This window comes from Phyllobates terribilis, unplaced genomic scaffold, assembly GCF_046119375.1.
Source record: "Phyllobates terribilis strain yellow unplaced genomic scaffold, ASM4611937v1 Scaffold_5__5_contigs__length_657084704, whole genome shotgun sequence".
In the NCBI taxonomy this organism is placed as follows: domain Eukaryota; kingdom Metazoa; phylum Chordata; class Amphibia; order Anura; family Dendrobatidae; genus Phyllobates; species Phyllobates terribilis.
The window spans coordinates 222,290,829-222,309,484 of NW_027362765.1; the positions used below are offsets into that span (position 1 = coordinate 222,290,829).

Here is an 18,656-nt window from a genome sequence, read left to right on the forward strand (position 1 = left end):
ATTTAAAACAAGCTCTCTGGGCAGATTCTCGGGGAGATCTGTTTCAGGCCCATTTATATATTAAGAAAAATGTGCATTTCTCTGGAATAAGACATCAGATCGCAGATATGAAGATATAATTTTATTCAGATTCCTGAGACCTACATGCCCATATAGACGGCTTCGGAGGGCTGATCCTACTGACACATTCCCCTTAAGGTTCATGTACATAAAGAAACTGGCAGCACTAAGCGTCTCACAACCAGCAACTTGTATCAGTGACTGCTCTTAACGATGCACGCTGAACATCATTAATAGATTATTCAGTGCAAATAGGTTGCCGTGCTACCAAGAACGATGATATTTTTTTTGGTGCAACACCTGACAAACAAGCATTTTTATCAGCAGCCTTTTTGGACTGCAAGGTTATCGTGAAACGAGTGTTCCTAGAAACGCTCATTCACCTTAATCTTGCACTGTCAATGGACCCTTCATTGTTGAGGTCAGATCATGGAATCATTGAGCGTGAAATCTAAAAAAGGATCAATAATATTATTAGTCTCTACCCTTTTAGATATGATCATGGTGTATGTACAGTAGCTGTAGCTTGTTGGTGGGCAATTCTGCTATGGAAAGTAAATAAGGCACAAGAAATGTTTGGTAGGGAAGGGTTAACCAGTTTAGATTTTTGCTATAGGACATTATGCACCTGGATATGACATCCAAGAAGTCTTTGTTTTCATTCTTTCCCTGCTTTACTTGTCATAATCTCCTTTCATTCCAGGTATGCAGCCCTCAGGGACTTGGTGAATGTCATGTTCCCCCCTCCATCAGCCCAATCGGTCTCGACTTTGCTCTCTCAGGAGTTTAGTGACTTTTTCTTTTGGAGGGATCCACCCACAAATCTTAGTAAGGAAGACATTGAGCATGTATCCTAATAAGAAGGCTTCACCTGACATGAAGACTTCAGGTGTCATCCTGAATCACAACTTGTGGGGTAATCCCTTATTCACATCCCAGAATATTATTACACATGGACACCAGTCTTCTATATGGATTCAAAGACTTTTATTGCTTCTCAAATAAACCGCTTTCTCGTCGCCGGAGTCCGACAACGTACTTCAGTCAAAATCCATAAAATAATAGAACACATCATAATAATCAGAATCAACCAAAGTACAGAAAAGTACAATACAGTCTGAACTGTCAGGTTTCTAACCTTCTGTAGAGTGTATGGAATAATAATATTATACATCTTACAGCCCTCAGATACACGCGGGGTTAGTGCCATCAGACAGGCGCAGCGCTCTGCTCCTTCTTGGAGGTTAAGAGCTACTTGGAATGTAACTTGAAGGAAGTGTTTACATAGCGGGTGTCATGGGCTGCTGACAACCAGAGAATGTCTGCGCTATTTATCCTGCCAGCGACCCTTGAGGAAGCTGGCCGGCATGGCCATGATTTACAAGTCTATGGGGTAAGAGAACCTTCTGCTGGTGCGTATGAACCACTGTACTCCAGAAAAATATCATTACTGACATAAATCCACATTCTTCAGTATGACAAATGTAAAAGCTGTATTTAAAGTGCTTCTGCTATCTATACGCAGTAATGGCAGCCACTTAGGGCCCAATTCATGAAGGTGTTTTTACCAGTTTTCTGGCGTAAAAGACCTTCACATGTTGCAGTAACATTGTGCTACTTTTGGCTGTTTTACACCAGGCCAGCTTCTCTAAAATGTGGTGGGATGAAACGTGGTAAAGCCCGCTATCTAATTCATCTAAATATTCCCCAGAAATGTACTCCAGTCCATGACTGGAATAACATTTCTGGCAGAGGCACACGCCAGTTATAAGATACACCTAATTTATTAAGAGGTGTGGTGTTTTTAATGACTTTGGCGCACCTTACTCCGGCGATCCTGTTCATTCACACTAGAGTGTAAACGATGAATTGGGCCCTCAGTGTGTTACCAGGGATATTGGGTGGGGTGTGGTTGAGCGGCCTTTCTTTGAACGATGCTTCAACTCCCAGAATGGCATTGCCCTATGTGATCCTGAAAACCAATAAGTGGCAATGTGTACTCCTCCTCACCATGGGCATTTTCTCTGGCCTTTTTTATCATGGCAATGTAATGAGTCGCTAATCTCACAAGTTACAATGTGCAGCTTCCTTACCTGGTTTCTTTGTGGCCTTCTATATTTATAAGGAGTCTTTGGCCGCCATCTATATATCCTAAATGTTTTTATTTTGTTGTTGTCTAACCCATGTAAAGTATGCAAACACTGATCATTATTTAGTGGATATTGGAGTGAATGGCATGAAATGATGCGTGTCATACCCCAGTAGTGATGTGACAAATTCTGAAGGGTTAATTTGATGTTAAAAAAAAACTGGAAGAATTATGGACCAACATGCAGCAAACATAAGGCAGATGAAATGAATACTACTGTTATATACGTTGCCAGGAGTGCTGCCACCCTCAGTATTCTGGCACTGGCTATGATGACGGAATACCAGCTGGAGAGCCACAGATTCCTTATTTTCACTGTAGAGCATAAGTGTCAAACTCCAGCCCGTGGGCCAAATCTGGCATATTTGACCTGCAACACCAGAACCGCCACCCCTATGTAGGGCTATTATTCTGTATGGAGGACTATGTGGGGCCCGTTATTATGTACGGAGAACTATGTCGTGCCCATAATACTGTATGGAGGACTATGTGGGGCCCATTATTCTGTAGGGAGGACTATGTGTGGCCCATTATTCTGTATGGTGGACTATGTGGGGACATTATACCGTATGGATGACTATGTGGGTCCATTATACTGTATGGAAGACTATGTGGGGCCCATTATTCTGTATGGATGACTATGTGGAGCTCATTATTCTGTATGGTGGACTATGTGGGGCCCATAATACTGTATGGAGGACTATGTGGGGACATTATACCGTATGGATGACTATGTGGGTCCATTATACTGTATAGAGGACTATGTGAGGCCCATTATTCTGTATGGTGGACTATGTGGGGACATTATACTGTATGGATGACTATGTGGGGCCATTATACTGTATGGAAGACTATGTGGGGCCCATTATTCTGTATGGTGGACTATGTGGGGACATTATACCGTATGGATGACTATGTGGGTCCATTATACTGTATGGAGGACTATGTGAGGCCCATTATTCTGTATGGTGGACTATGTGGGGACATTATACTGTATGGAAGACTATGTGAGGCCCATTATTCTGTATGGTGGACTATGTGGGGCCCATAATACTGTATGGAGGACTATGTGGGGACATTATACCGTATGGATGACTATGTGGGTCCATTATACTGTATGGAGGACTATGTGAGGCCCATTATTCTGTATGGTGGACTATGTGGGGACATTATACTGTATGGATGACTATGTGGGGCCATTATACTGTATGGAGGACTATGTGGGGCCCATTATTCTGTATGGAGTACAATGTGGGGCCCATTATACTGTAGACTGGTTAGCCCGTGAATTTGTCCAAGTTTTTAATTTTTGCCCTCTGCTGTAGAGGTTGGTGACTGACATTAGTCATATTACTTATACCAACTTGTCATCTTTCTGAAATACCTCTTGCAGGATGGAAACATAGTGAGCTTCCTTTAATCTAGACTCAGATTGTTCAGATTTCCTGATAATATGGCATTGAGCAATAGTCCCCAAGGCGGTCAGTAAAACAGTGGAAGGTCCAACATACAAGAGCTAGAAAGCCATTAAGTTCAATGTGACAAGTTGTTTAAAGCAGAATGTAAATCCAGGAATGATAGCACTTTAAAAGGGTTATCTGTGATATGAATATGTAAAGAAAGCCCGATTCCACATTCCTCAGACGATCCACACAAAAACATATGTTTATTCAAAAATGTTAATAGTAATTCAACACAGCGTATTCACAAAATGGAAACAAAAAAACATTTTCCGGCAGAGTGTTTCGAAGTGCAACTCCCGGGTTTCTAATCTGTTATGATTAAAAACCCAAGAGTTGGGTTTTGAAACGTATAAGACCTCATTCAGATGTCCGGTTTTCATGTACATCTTTATCTGTGTTTTTTATGGATAGAGGACGTACCCTTTATAATCTATGGGGCTGTTTACATGTCCGTGTGTCCACATGATACTAATACAAGTCTTTAGCTCTGTGAAAATCCCGGACAGCACACGGATGGCTCCAGTGTAGTCTATGTGCTGTCTGTGATTCCCATTGTGATGTATAGGAGAAGCTTTGTGATTTATTTATCCATTATTTCGTACATGAAAATCAGTGATAAAACCTTGATGGTAAAAACGGATGAAATGCTGATCAAAAATCATGTTAAACAATGGTCTGTGTTTTTGCCTACCAGAAAAATCATGGGTGTTTGAATGAGGCCTAACATTCCATCGGAAAATTATTTTTCGTTTTAATTAGCCGACGCACTGACGGATTACTTTTAACTTTTTTTGCATAAACAAATGTTTTTATTTGGATCGTCTGATAAAAACTGGAATAGTCTTTGTATATTGTTTAGGAGGTCTGACGTCCTTGCCCTGCCTCCGTGCACCGCCATCCAGACACAGCGTGGCTATTGTTACAGGTGACAGGGTGAGATGAACTACATTTTTTTTTCGATTAAATTATGCACCTACCTTTTTTCCCAGAAACAGTGCCACTCTTGTACATGGGTTATGTTTTGGTATTGCAGCTAATCTAAATTCAATACAATACTGATAAGTTCCAATGTCACAGATAGTCCATGAATCAAAGTGGCAGTGTTTTTGGAAATTAAACCCATTGTCTTCAAGTTCTGGACAACATCTTTAAAGGGAACCTGTCACCGGATTCGTGCTGCCCAAACCGCCGTAGCATGAAGCATAGCCTCACTGCATGATTACACACACGTATATTTTTCATTGAAACACTTCAGCATTTATGAGAAAATATATTTCAAGTATCCGTCCGGTTGGCTTCTTGCAGCGCTGCTAGAGGTGAAAAGGATCTTTAAAATGTATTCTCTATTTCAGAGAAAATATATTTGTCTGCAATCTTACAGCCAGGCTCAGATGCATGCTGCCCAAACCAAGCAGGTGATAGGTTGCCTTTAAATGCTGTACCTTTTTCAATTTAATTTATTGAAAAAATCTGATTAATGTGGCATAAAATATCTAATAAATGCATTCTTTAAGTACTGTCAGGCCTTTGTGACCATACTCAACTCTCTTTTCAGTGTCAATTTGACCTTAAGGGGTCGCTCACGCTGTTGTATAGTCTCTCATGCGAGAGAATAGGGCAGATTATGCTAATGACACTCCAGTCAAACTCTCATGAGAGAATTACAGCACAGGTGTGGAGAAGATGGAAAACTTAATTTCTCCATCTTCTCAGTTGTTTCTGTGCACGTACATCTGACTACACCAGACTACGCTAAGACTCCATTTACATTGACCAAATGGTGGAACGATACGACTGCCTATCGGTAAACTTTTACCGATGGGCGGTTGTTTAAATGTCCGTTTAATCAGGCAGAACAAAGTAAAAGTGGTGCACCGGGCAAACTATACTAGATCTATACCAGATTGTCATAGATTACACAGTATGACGCACTGCCAAGAACAATGATTTTATTATGCTGCGCAAAATATAATTTCACCCGATGACTTGGCATTGTGCTTGTTCATCGGGTGATCGGCAGCCTGCGGATTTTAACAATTGTCGAATCTTAATTGGATATTTCTAAGGAGTTCAGGGGAGATATTTCCAGCCAACCAAAGGACATGTTTAACTTTCCACAGTGTCACCTAACTCTTGGTATCAGTTATGTCATTCTCAGTCTGCGTTACTAATGAGATTTTTCTTACGATAAATGTAGGCAGAGGCTTTTTTTGAAGTACTTGCTATTCTTCCATGGACATGAAAGCACTTAAAACAAATATTTCACTTACTACTTTTCAATATTCTTCTTACAAGGCAGATGTGCAAAATCTTCAGCACCTCCAGCCCTAGTCCTTAATATTCTCTAAGGCTACGGACCCACTATCAGTGTTTGGTCAGTATTCGGTCAGTATTTTTTCTCAGGAGTGGGAGCCAAAACCAGGTGAGGAACAATCAGAGAAAAGGTATAATAGAAACAAGTCACCAATTCTGCATTTATCACCCACTCCTGGTTTTGGCTCCCACTCCTGAGAAATAATACTGACCAAATACTGACCAAATACTGATAGTGTGGCCGTTACCTAAGGGTCCTCATAGCAGAGCTGATGCTACATACAGGTATTATACTGTCCTGAACAACAATGAATGGAATTGAGAACTACACAGAATAGTAAAAAATGGAGTAAAGAAGCAGAATAGAACTGGAAATACAAATAGTAACTTATGTCAGCAAGTAAAAGTATACAATTTTCCTTATGTAGATCTCTGCTTGCAGTCAGTGTTTACTTCTAGCATTAAAATAAAATCTGTCCCAGTCATATGTGATGGACAAACAGGTGTGTAGCTTGTTAGAAGAGCAAACGCCGATAATTACCCTGTATCAGTAAGGGTATGTGCCCACGATGCAGAATGGAAGCAGAAAATTTCTGCAGCGTTTCTGCATGTTCTTGGCAGTAAAAACGCTTGCGGAGTTTACAAGCGTTTTTGCAGCATTTTTACATGCGGATTTGACTTGCGTTTTTCAAATTCATTGGGACCTCAAATCCGCATGCAGAAACGCACAAATAATGGACATGCTGCGGATTTTTCCGCAAGGAAAATCCGCTGCGGAAAATTCCGCAGCATGGGCACAGAACATGCAGATTTTCATTGGGGATCATGGGGCACATATTACCAAGCGTTTTGCAAGCGTTTACGCTTTGGAAATTCCGCAACAAAAACGCTTGAAAAACGCATAGTGGGCACGCAGCCTAACAAGCCAACACAACCAATAGAAGTAAATACTGCAAGCAGAGCTTTTAGAATTGCAAGAACTGATATAGAAACCATATGGCAAAAGCTTTCTATAAATGAAATCCATTTTATTGGTTGAAAGCAGACAACCCCTTCAAGCTGTCAGCCGAGTAAAGTTGACTTAGCTGTCACTAATCTCAGTTCACGAGGAGGCCCATAGAACTAAATACAAAAGTGCTTTCTCCCACTTATAATTTAAAGGGCTATTTATAATTTAAAGGGCTATTCCCTTGTCAGTAAATAGTGGCATATCGCCACTAAACACACAAAGGGTATTAGCTTCGCAGCTTGGCAAACTATCACCAATCTACAGGCGTGGTGATAACTTGGTGAGCGCTGTCCCCACCAATCCCAAAAACAGGGCTCTGAAGTGCCCCATTTAAATGGAGAGATGGCCGATGCTCCATTCATTGTCTATAGGACTGTCAAAGATAACAGGGTACAGTGGTGTAACTTGAAGATCGTGGGCTCCAATGCAAAATCTCCAACAGGGCCCCCAACTAACAGGTCTTTAATAATAATAGTCTTTTCATATGGGTCAAAGGGACCTTTTGGGCTCCCTAGAAACCAGGGCCCACGTACAATTGCAACCCCTGCACCTATTATAGTTGCACCTTGCTCGGCCATCTCCTGCAGTCCTGTAGACACATTGGTGTGACCGTCGCGCCATTCAGAAAGAGCACTATAGATCCCCATTCTCAAGATTGGTGGGGTCAGCGATCAGCACGTTATTACCTATCCTGTAAATCAGCGCTAAGTTGGGACAACCCTTAATAAGTTCACACTCCATTGTAGTAATGTATATTTTGTACTACCACAATTTTCAAGACACTACCTAGCAATATGCCACCAGTTACTAAGAGAGAAACACCGGTATTAATTACAAGTAGAAGTTGTGGGACCCCCAAGTGTGTTCACCTGTCTTGGGATAGGTGATAACTTTCTAAGTTGATACAACTCCATTAAACACTGGATCAACACTTTAGATTGGAAATGAAACTGGATGGACCTGTGTCTTCTTTCACCCTTAAAACTATGAAACAATATTTTATATGCAGTTTTCATTTTGACCTTCATTAGCATTTTATATGGAAAACTTACATGGTCACTTGCAGATGCGGTTGTTACCTGGCTCATTCTTGGTAATGGATTAGTCACGGATTACCTGAGTGTGCATAGAGGACTGCGTCCTGACCCATAAATATTGTTCACTGTAATATGCAGTAATGTACTGTAGTTCCTAAAATATCCAGTAGGAGGAGTACATGCAGCACTTTTAAAGCAACACAATTGATTAGATGACTGTCGGGCAGGCAGAATGGTACCCAAATACCAGATATCTATGCTTTTGTAGATATTTTTTGTACATTGAATATCTATTGTTTTGCACAATTACTTATGTATTTTCTGTTGTTTTTAAGCATTTTTGAAATATTTTGCTGTAGCGAGTGAGATGGGACTTTCTTGAATTGGTAGGGTCGTATCATAAGTAAGGTAATTTATTAAGGTCATCCACACCCTGGCAGTTCTTAAAACGTAACAGATATATATAAATTATTCAAATCTAGTCCTTGGTATATTAATAATGCCCTAGCACCATACATATCCCTGCATTGCCAAATTAAGTCATTTAACCAAGAGGCAATGTAAATTTACCCTCCCAAAGTGGCTTAGCTGCCCCAAAATCAAGATACATAAAGTTTGCTTGATTTTTTTAGGTCCTCTCCTTTTCTGCCACTTGGGCATTTTGCTTTCCAGTTTATACCTATGGTTTGCCACTGTGTTTGAAGAAGTTTTCCTACACCACCCTGCGTAACTACTGTTATTTTCTTCCTGGAGATTCTTGTATGATGGGTGGCAGTTCCAGGCTTGGTGTCTGTTGGTTGATTTTACTCAACTCCTGTCTGAGGATTTCCAGACCTTGCTCATGAGATACTAATGTGCTGTTTACCTGGTCCAGGTAGCCAAGCAAACTTGTTTCTTGAGTCCCACAAGACCCTTCAACCTGTGCCACCCTATGTTCGAACTTGGACATTTCCCCTTGAAATTCACGAGCCAATGACTGACAAGTTCCCATTTGTCCCGCAAGTCGTGCTTTCATTCTCTCCATGTCTCCACGTAAGCCTAAAAGCTGTGATCGGCTATTGCGGATTTCAGAACTTTGTCCATCTACCTGGCCTTGAACAGAAAGCAGGTCTTCAGTAAGTCGTGTTCCACGTTCCTCCGCTGTGGAATTGACTTGGACTACAGTATCAGCATATCTACTCACAGTCTCCTCTAAACCATGCAAAGAGCGCCCAACGCTCCTCAAGTTAACTTGAAGTAGAGTGATCTCACCTTGCAATGCTTCTTCTTTTTGTCTTTCAAGTTGCCTCTTGATGCCCAGAATGGTATTATTGAGGTGGCCTAGCTGTTTTTGGACATCCTGGTTCTGCGTTTGACATTGTGAAAGCTCAGTGTGAATCTCTACGAGAGATTCTCCTTCTGATGTGGAGCACCCAGCAGCACACAATTCTTCCACAGCAGCAAGTCGACTTTGTACGCCTTCCAAATTTTCAAGACCCTCTTTCCTTAACCCTGACAAATGGGCATCCAACAGTGGTATCACTGCTCCATCTAGTGCCACTGGAGTTGAGGCATTGGTGAGCTCTCCAACTACTGTCAGGAGTCTCTCTTCCAAGACTCTAACTTTGTCATCCACGGAGGCTCTTACCCCATCCAACTCGGCTAACAAGTGTCCTCTTTCTTCTCCTTCTTGACAACATCTTCTAACACCTTCTTCAGTATAGTTGAGTCTGTTCTCCACTTCATCCAATCTCACTCCAATTTGTGGTTCCAGCATAAACCTTGTGAGTTCTACATCCACTTTCTGGCTTAGGGCACGGTGCTCTTCAGTTAACTGACGCATGCTACGTTCCAGTTCCTCTACACGTCTGCCAAGTTCTTCCAGGCGCCCACAGCAGCCATCAGGTGCACTAATTCCCTGCACTTTGGCAGTTAATCCTAATATATCTCTCCTCATTGCTACTTCTCGCCCATCCATTTCCTGCTGCATTCTATGACCTGCCGCCTCCTCAGCATCATGGCATTGTTTTTGTACTGCCTGTACTTTGACATCACAGATACCTTGGATCTTCTGCAGACGAGCCTCTATTCCATCCAGTAGCTTTGCTTGAGCTTCGGCCATCTTTCCCTCCAAATATTGCTCTAACATATCAGTGGATGTAAGTGGAGATGGTCTTGCAGCTTCTAGTAGATGCTGGAGTTGCGCTTCATGGCCCATAACCATCCCATTTACCTCTTCCAGAAGCTCTGATTTTGAACGAAGCATCTCACTCACCTCTGCTACTTTTCCAGTCAAGTCGCTAGTGACATGTGGAGCCTCAGCCAAAGCATCAGGAATCATTCCAAAGCCCACAGAGGACTGTGAGGAAGAACTGGGCCCACTCACTAGAGAACCAATCATCTTGTTGGTGTCTTCCTGGATGGCAAGGCGCAGAGAGTCTCCCAGACCGCTAACCACTCCCTGTAAGCTATCATAAGACTGAGACAGGCGTCTGACATCTTCTTCTACACGGTCCAAGCGTTCCCCAAATACTGGAGCCAATTTTCTTCCTGCACAGGGCAGACAATTATTGTTTACCATTTTATAACGAAAGTGAAAAACATTTTGGATACATCACGTGCAACAATGTGATCAGAACAGATCTACAGGCCAATATATGTCCAGCTTTCAAATATCCACAGTTTCTACCCCACTGTGGCTGGACCAGGTAGATTACAAACAAATCACTCAATTTGGTGTCAATTAATGCTTTGTTCAGTTCTGACCAAATTTGCCATCTATATGAATGTGACGGGTTGTGTGAATGTGCTGGAGACAGGGAGACAGTTTTGTTTTTATATGTGTTCCTATGAGAGATAAGCCAAAGCCAGAGGGTTTTTTCGTTAGCTTAGTCCACTCTCCTCATGGAAATAAACATTAATGGTATGGTTAAATGGGAAAAACTAGTTATTTTATATATATCTTATGTATGGCTAGCTTTAACTGAATAACGCAACTAAAAGGTCCATACACCTCTACTAATTTTGAATTAAAAAATTAACATTTTGAATACAAAGATTCAGAGAGAACACAGCGGCTGTCACATATGTCTGCCAGTGTTTTCTCCTGTTCTTCCATTGAACGCTCCACTGGCAGAAATCAGTAGACGAAGACCTAACGTAGCAGAAATGTAGTGAGCACCGAAAAGTATGAGCCTACGAACAATGATATCAATCTGTAAGGCATTTTTATGGGTGTTTTATGGGCACTCTTATGGCAACAGCAACCAAGTGTAAGGGTTTGCGCTATTGTGTGGGCCCAGTTCTATTATAATTCTGTTGTTCTTACTTATACAATGTCGTTATATGGCAGTATATACCACTTTTGTTAGCTTTGTAAGTACCTCTATATTAGCATTACATGGCACAATTAAATTGATTTTATGTAGAATTGTAACCACTATATTGGCACTGTGTGGCATTGCTATATGTTACACAATTATTCTGACATTGTAGGACTCTTGTTGTATAGGCCAGTATAGATCTAATGTATTGCCCTAGTGTAATAGCATTCACAAACTCTACATAGGAATATAGCCATCGAGTTTGGCTGGAAGTGTCAAACTGGGTTACCAAAGGCCCACCAGTAACCAACTTCAGGGCCCCATTTTTCAACTACATGCAAATGTGACATTATCCTCAATCACAAATTTATGTAACAATGACCTGGGTAGATTGTTAAATGAATAAGATGCTGCCTTTGTCTGTACATAGTGATTCAGGTATATTGGCCGGAACATGTCCTATTAAGGCCAGAAGTGGAGCGATCAGCAGTCTAACTGTGAAGAGGACCTCCTTACATGCTACTTACTAGGTACTTGGCACCTTTTTTTTTTCCATGGATCATGACTTCAAAGAATTGTAGGCTATGTCATAAATGTCTATTAGCTAAGGGTGCTTTCATATTGTGTTTAGGCACACGTTCAGTGGCTCATGTTAGTCTTACGTCCGACGGGGCCAAAGACTATAATGGTGCCATGCATTATTTTTGGGCGCGTATCCCTCCTGGAGGCAGACCCTCAAATGTACTAGACTGCATCTGAGTGTCTAACTCCAGTAGGAATATACGTGCAAAAATGATGCACGGCAGAGCACACGTTCACTCTGCCACCACCATTATAGTCTATGGCCCGTCGGTGCATATGTCTGAATCCATTTTTGCAGGGTGTTCAACATAAGCCCCGACGGGACCAAGGAACGGGTGTCTAAACACAATGTGAAAGCTCCCTAAGGGTCCTATAATGGATGGGGCACTCACATTGAAGGAAAATGAGGGGAAAAAATTAGCAAAACCATATGTTTACAAAGTAATTTTTCTTATGCTAATCCTGATACACAAGCCCAAGACAGAGCTGCAATCATATTTCTGCTGGTTGATGCTGGACACTGCATCAAGTTTGGATGTGCAATGATTTTCTGATATTTTCTATCTAACCAGATGTACAATGTTCAGTCACAGTGCTAACCAGCAGACAAGTGTTGTCCAGACACCTAATTAGCAGGGTGTTCTGGTAGATTTTCTGCTCTGAAGCCTGTACAAATTTGAATACACCTCTCCTCTGGACTATAATGCATGCTGCGACTCAGGATATGTACAAGATTAGTAATGAAACATATTACACTTCTTAGCATTGAGATTGCATCACCAAGAAGAAGAAGTCAAGGAATTATGGAAATCACAGGATGGATAGGCCTGTTAAAGGGATCCTGTCATGTCGTATAACGGTATTAACCTGCAAATACAGGATTAATATGCAGGTTAATGCATTAGAAATGTGCACGGCCACCATACTGAAAGTGTGGCACCCGGGAGAAAATTAACTTTAATCCTCCTGGAAACCACCACTCGCAAAGGCTATCATGGTGCAGAATAAGACGGGAATGGACGCTGGAATAGAGGTCTACCCTCTTCAGCGATGAGTCCCTCATTTGTTTTGGATGCAATGATAGCCGAAGATTCAAAATGTTTCGAAAATTTCATTTTTTCACCATTTGCATATCAGTCTATCTATTCTGTGAGTTCCATAATTCCACAACATTTCCTTCTTGGTGTTGCAATTTCAATGTTGAGGAGTGTAATTTGATGATTTTGGTATAATTTTTGTTCAAGAATAGGACCTTCTTGGTAACACAGATGCCATAGAGAAAGACTGCAGTGTGTTTTATGAGGTTTAGTAAGGTGAAATGAAGGGTGGGTTAGTTTGCTCATATGACGTCCCTTACCATAGCCACTCTTCCTAGGTGATTCTGGTGGGTCAGGAAGAGTTTCTGGCTGCATTTTAGAATAGGTAGGTGGAGTTTTGGGCGGAGGGAACAGCTTCTGCCCTGGAGCAGCTTTGGGTACTGTATAGGGTGGAAAGTACCCTTGATGGACAGGAGGGCTGTCTTGACAGGAGTCCCCCGAATGACCAGGACAACAGCGCCACTGTAGTTCAGTCACTATCTTGTATCCAATCTTGTACTTGGGTCTGAAGAGAGTCCTATACCTATTTACAAAGGAGAGATTTAATGATGTTGGTACAGATAAGGAAAATCAGATTCCAGCAAGAAGGAACATGCACATATTCATTATTTGCTATACCATGGTACCACACATAAGTTAGGGAGATGACCGATGATTAATGTATTATGGTGGCCAGCATTATGGTGGCCGACATGTTCTGTGGGTCGCAATATTGCTTTTAGGCAAGCTGAACAGGTCATCTGCATGGAGTCTAAGTTTTCCTCATGTTTCCTACTTGCATACATACTTGAATACTATACGTGATATGAAGCAATGTTAGCCCATGCTGGCTTGTATCGGATAACTTACATCACAGTCCCTGGACACTTGGGCCCCCAGCTGCACTTGAGGTACTCGGCTTTGATATATGGTTCTGTGCCATCCTGTAGAGTGCACGTCACATTCTTCTCCACAACATAGACACAATAATTCCTATAAAAATGATAAAGAGATAAAACCAAAATGAATAGATTTATGATAGAATATTGAATAGTCCATATATTTTATACTAATAGCAACACCACTGATCTACAAACACAAGACTTTCTTCAGAAACCCGATGTATACGTTGATGAATCGGAATGCCATGCTGTGTGAGGGGCGCTAGCAATGGAAGAAGACCCAATTTTCCAACATTATTCCAGGCAGAATGCCAGAAACATGCAAGAACAAGGGACCTCAGTCACAGAGCTGTTATATGAGCTTGTACAATATTGTTCCACTAATTTTTAACATACTTCACTGAAATAATGGATTCATACAACCACAACAAATCTATAGGAAAAGTCAGTACATCCCTGTCTTGGTCTTATTCCTGAACTACATCCCCCAGCACGCTGCTAACTCCATTGTTACGACAGCTGGAGGCTTACACGCTATCTACCTGTGCTCCGCCTTTTTTGGCTTTGGTCCCTAATGCAGTTATAACCATCATTTTGGCGCTATCTCTAATTGCTTTTTTATTATTTAAGTGTCGTGTTGAATACATTGCACACTTAGCACTATAGAGCTGTCTCCATCCCATCCTATATTCTGAGTATATATCACATTGCTACTTACTTGATCCTAGTAGCGTGCAAGGGCGCTGTATGTTCCCATGAAGTATATATTTGTATTCGAGGCATGCACATTTTTACATTACAGTTCAATGTTGCATTTTGCATCTATTAACTAATTAATTACAGGTAAATTTTTCTATAACATGTAAATATAAAATTCTGCACATATACCTATGTATAGTACATGAGACCATCATTTCTAATCAGTTTCTAGAAATCTTTTTCCGGTATTACCTGTGCTTGGTGATGGGCTTGCCATAAGTCTGAGGATGAGAGCCTGAGGTATATAAGTTGTGAATGAACCTGCCATTGGCAGGAGGTGGGTAATATGTCCCTTTGGCATCTACTGGATATAGTAACCCGATAAAATACACAGAGAAAGCCACTAAATACAGGATCCTGAGCAGTCTGTCCTCCATTCTTCTGATAGTTGGGGGAGCACGCTGTGTGGACTGATAATGAGTATACAGGGGTCAATGTGTTTCTGAAATGTCTATGTCCTTTCTAATAGGGTCTGTCGTCTGTGGCACAACCAGAGGGGTCTCGGGAAGTTAGGAGAACTTTACTTTTTCACTCCAGCTCTCCAGAAATTCCTTTTCAAACTGTGAGATTTCATCTGATGCACTTCAAGTAGCTTCTTCTAGTAAAAAGGCTAAGGCACACTCCAGTGGGGTCTGTAAACACGTCCTTGACCACAAAAACTAAGATTCCTTGGAAGTCATTAGGCGGGTATGTGAGATGTTTGTTCTTTTAGTGTCACTTGATCATGAGCCTCTGTCACTGGGTGAGTGTCAGTGTGAGTTTCAGTGCCGCTCAGTGTGACAGTCTTTGGCTCAGACAGGCGCAGTTTCCATCCTTCTTTCTGTCTTCTTTTACCTCCTCACTTTTGCTCTTCCCAGTCTTTCTTTTGCATGGTCCCCTTTTTTCTTTAGATCTCACACCTCCACAGTGCACCTTCCTCTCTACTCCAGGAGGATGGATTGTGTTCTTTATTTCGGTTATTACTTTGTGAGTCTTCTGTCTCTTTTCTTCCTACCTTCTATCAGTCTATGACTTTTCTGTCTCTCCAGCCTTCTTCTTCTCTCCCCTGTTGCTGTCAGCTCCTCACAGCTCCCTCTATACCCCAGACCTGTTAAAGAGGAGGGGGTGACTGGGGTGGAGGGAGAGGAGGAGTTTGTGGGATTAGAATAATATAACCCCCCTGCACTGCCCTTTCCTGAATCTATATTACCTCTGCCAGCAGCAACATGAGACTAAGGCTGGCACTGCGTCACATTTACAGAAGCGCACGTGCACAGCTCGCATGTGCGATGCAACACGGTGCCATCCAGTAGGACTGGCTGCCACCTCACCCTGACACATGGAGGGGAGGCAGAACGCACAGCAACTCCAATAACTAGGGAATTGGGAATTATGGCAGACGCAGCTGTGCACAGGAACCTGCTCATCTGCAGCCGGGAAACATGTCTACGGTTATTGTTAGAAATCCCCATTGTCCTTTAATGTGACTTCATTCATCTCCGCTCCACTTTCCTCTACACTGATCTAGGCAATCATTTGTTTGAATTTCTGCATTTTTAACATATTGTTATATATTATAAAGACTTAATGTTAAAATTATCATTACAGGTGAAAACTGTAGAACTTGTTTCTTCCCTATGTTCAGGGGCTATGCAGGGAAAAGCTCACCGTGTAGTGCGATATACGTAGTCAGATACATAGTCAACTATGGGCAGCACAGTGGCTCAGTGGTTAGCAGGGTCCTCTCTCTATCCTCTCCTCCACGTGTATTTTCCAAGTAATTACAAGCCTTGAGATTCACTAATTGCCAATCTAATTTTGGGGGGGAAATTTGTTGAAGTCCACACATTTGAAATTCAAAAAGATCTGCTCATCTCTAATCGTTACAGTTCTCCATAGAGGTTAATAAGCACCAACTGTCATCTCTTTTATCAGTATTCACTGTAGACATATTTTACACATGAATTGAGAATTTTGAGAGTGAATGAATAATCAGTAAGAGTAAGAGGTGGATTTCTATAATAAGATATATCACAAAATTTCTTGTTTGCTTGTGTTCTATTTATGAAAGAAAAAAAAATAAAATGACATTTGGGAACATTTTCTACATAAATAGTGAATGTACACCACAATTATTTTGTGAACACAAGCTGATAATAACAGCTACACATGTATCAAACTCCTTGGCTTTTGGTATGTCCCACTTCCACAGCACATCTGATTTTGAAATATTTTGGAGGAAATATGTTTTCAGCATTAGACACAGCCGGTAGCTTCTCATCTGATTCCTTAAAGAAATGCCAGGTATGTTAAACATTTTGTGGCCAATCCTAAACCGACCATACATAACACATAAATGCTGGTAGATTCCACTGAATTCAGCAGGATTCACTAACAATCTAATGTATATGGACCTATGGGGGCTTCCAGATTATTCTCATAAAGCCAATGCTAGGGTTGTCTGACAATGGCTTTCTGCTTAATTGCACTTGCCTTCATTATTATGGTCTAGATCATGCTCATTAAAGGGGTTATCTGGGACTTTGATTATTTTTCCCTATGGGGCTAAGAACTTACAAGCAGGTAGTTCTGCCCGGCGCTGATCTCTGCTGGCGGCTCAGAGCGTTTACGGACCACTTCTGCCAGTTATTCTCCTGAGCAGCTCATCCTCTTCCAGTCTATAATGTCACTGCCTACGTCATGCTGATTGACAGCCGGCTCCCCGCAGTTAAGCTGTCAACCAGCATGACCTCAGCATTGACGAACCGTTGACAAAGCAGAACGGAAGAAAAGAAGGTGCTTGCCGGATGTGATATCACCGGAAGCAGTACAATCACCGGCAGGATCAGTGACCGATCTGAGTCGGCAAAGATCAGCGTGTAGCACCCTGAGGATTCGGCTGCTACAGGGGTATTACACCTCAAGCCAGAGGTGTGGTATTCCACTCCCGGGTAAGGATGGAGTGTGGAACTGAGCTCAGAAAGCTGCATGCACTACACACATCCCATTTCCGAGGAGCAGACCAACGGTACTCCCACTTAGAAATGTGCAGGTACGACCGAGTCTGTTCCTGGCTGGAGTGGGAGGGGGGTGGTACATCCCAGTAGTGTAGGGGCAGATAGGGGGAGCAGCCTGGGTAAAGTTAGGAGCTCATTGGGTGCTGGTCACCTGAGCTCACACATAGAGGGAGTATAAAAGGTGGGCACCATCTAAGATCAGGGTCAGTCAGTCAGCCACAGTTAGTAAGCCTTTGCAGAGGAGTGGAAGAGAGCAGAAGAGCAGAGCAGCCCCAGGCCCAGAGAGAGTGAGAGAGGAGAACAAGAAAGACCCAGAGAGGGGGAGACAGAAGGAACTCTGAGAACCCAAGTACAACCCTAGGGTGAAGAGTTGGCAACAGGGTACCGGATCCCAAACTGGTGGGGGCTAAAGCATACCTCAGCCAGAGACCGGAGGCCGTGGGCAGGATCTGCCACGGCCACCCACCACATCCACCCTGAAGGCAAACCACGTGTAGGGTCAGGGAACCCAAGGCCAAGGGTCTCCCAACAGAAGGCCCGAGGGAGCTGGACCTAGGTGGATCCCTGGTGGGGACGGCCAGAAGAAAGGACAAGAAGGAGGGCTCAGGGACACGCTCCGGACTTGCTTGGGGGTTGGCTGAATCCAGGACCTGGTGGACGCAGCACGGCTCGGGTGATCACTCAAGGCCGGAGTGACCGGAATATCTGCAGTAAGTAAACACCCTGAACTGCACAACCCGACTCTGTCTTTAATTATCATCTACGCTGCACCACCACAACCCCCATCCTCTGCACCTGACCCCCTGAGGCCATACCCCTCCCGTTGGGGGTTATACTATCTAAAGCTGCACCAACACCATCAGCCTCAGCGGACCCTGCTGCAGCGGCGGCCGTCGTGACCGCAATCCAACGGGTGGCGTAGTCGACATAAAGAACTTTAGTAACATCAGTAAGGACTGCCACACACTGAGCTTGACACCCTGGGCACGGACCGGGTCACAGCCACTC

The 18,656-nt window shown here is 42.6% G+C and overlaps 2 protein-coding genes across 4 annotated transcripts in view; one reads left to right on the forward strand and one right to left on the reverse strand.

The window, feature by feature from the left end:
- Positions 1-6,131, forward strand: part of LOC141272772 (phosphatidate phosphatase LPIN3-like) — a 215,757-nt gene extending 209,626 nt beyond the window's left edge. For all 3 annotated transcript variants that reach the window (XM_073683836.1, XM_073683838.1, XM_073683837.1), the window contains one exon: positions 764-6,131. In XM_073683836.1, coding sequence (XP_073539937.1) covers positions 764-917 — 154 coding nt within the window. In that variant the 3' untranslated portion in view covers positions 918-6,131. The remainder of the gene's footprint in view (positions 1-763) is intronic.
- Positions 6,132-6,206: 75 nt separating this feature from the next.
- On the reverse strand, positions 6,207-15,891 carry EMILIN3 (elastin microfibril interfacer 3). The gene is made up of 4 exons (XM_073683835.1): positions 14,845-15,891; positions 13,862-13,984; positions 13,273-13,535; positions 6,207-10,560 (listed from the first exon to the last, which is right to left on the reverse strand). The coding sequence occupies exons 1-4, from the start codon at positions 15,027-15,029 to the stop codon at positions 8,768-8,770; spliced, it is 2,364 nt and encodes a 787-aa protein (XP_073539936.1). The 5' UTR covers positions 15,030-15,891; the 3' UTR covers positions 6,207-8,767.
- Between the last annotated feature and the right edge of the window lie 2,765 nt (positions 15,892-18,656).

Coding starts and splice junctions, on each gene's coding strand:
- EMILIN3 (XM_073683835.1), bottom strand. CDS start 15,029: ATGGAGGACAGACTGCTCAGGATCCTGTATTTAGTGGCTTTCTCTGTG. Junction 13,985..14,844: donor AAGCCCATCACCAAGCACAG/GTAATACCGGAA, acceptor TCATTTTTATAG/GAATTATTGTGTCTATGTTG. Junction 13,536..13,861: donor AAGTGTCCAGGGACTGTGAT/GTAAGTTATCCG, acceptor CTTTGTAAATAG/GTATAGGACTCTCTTCAGAC.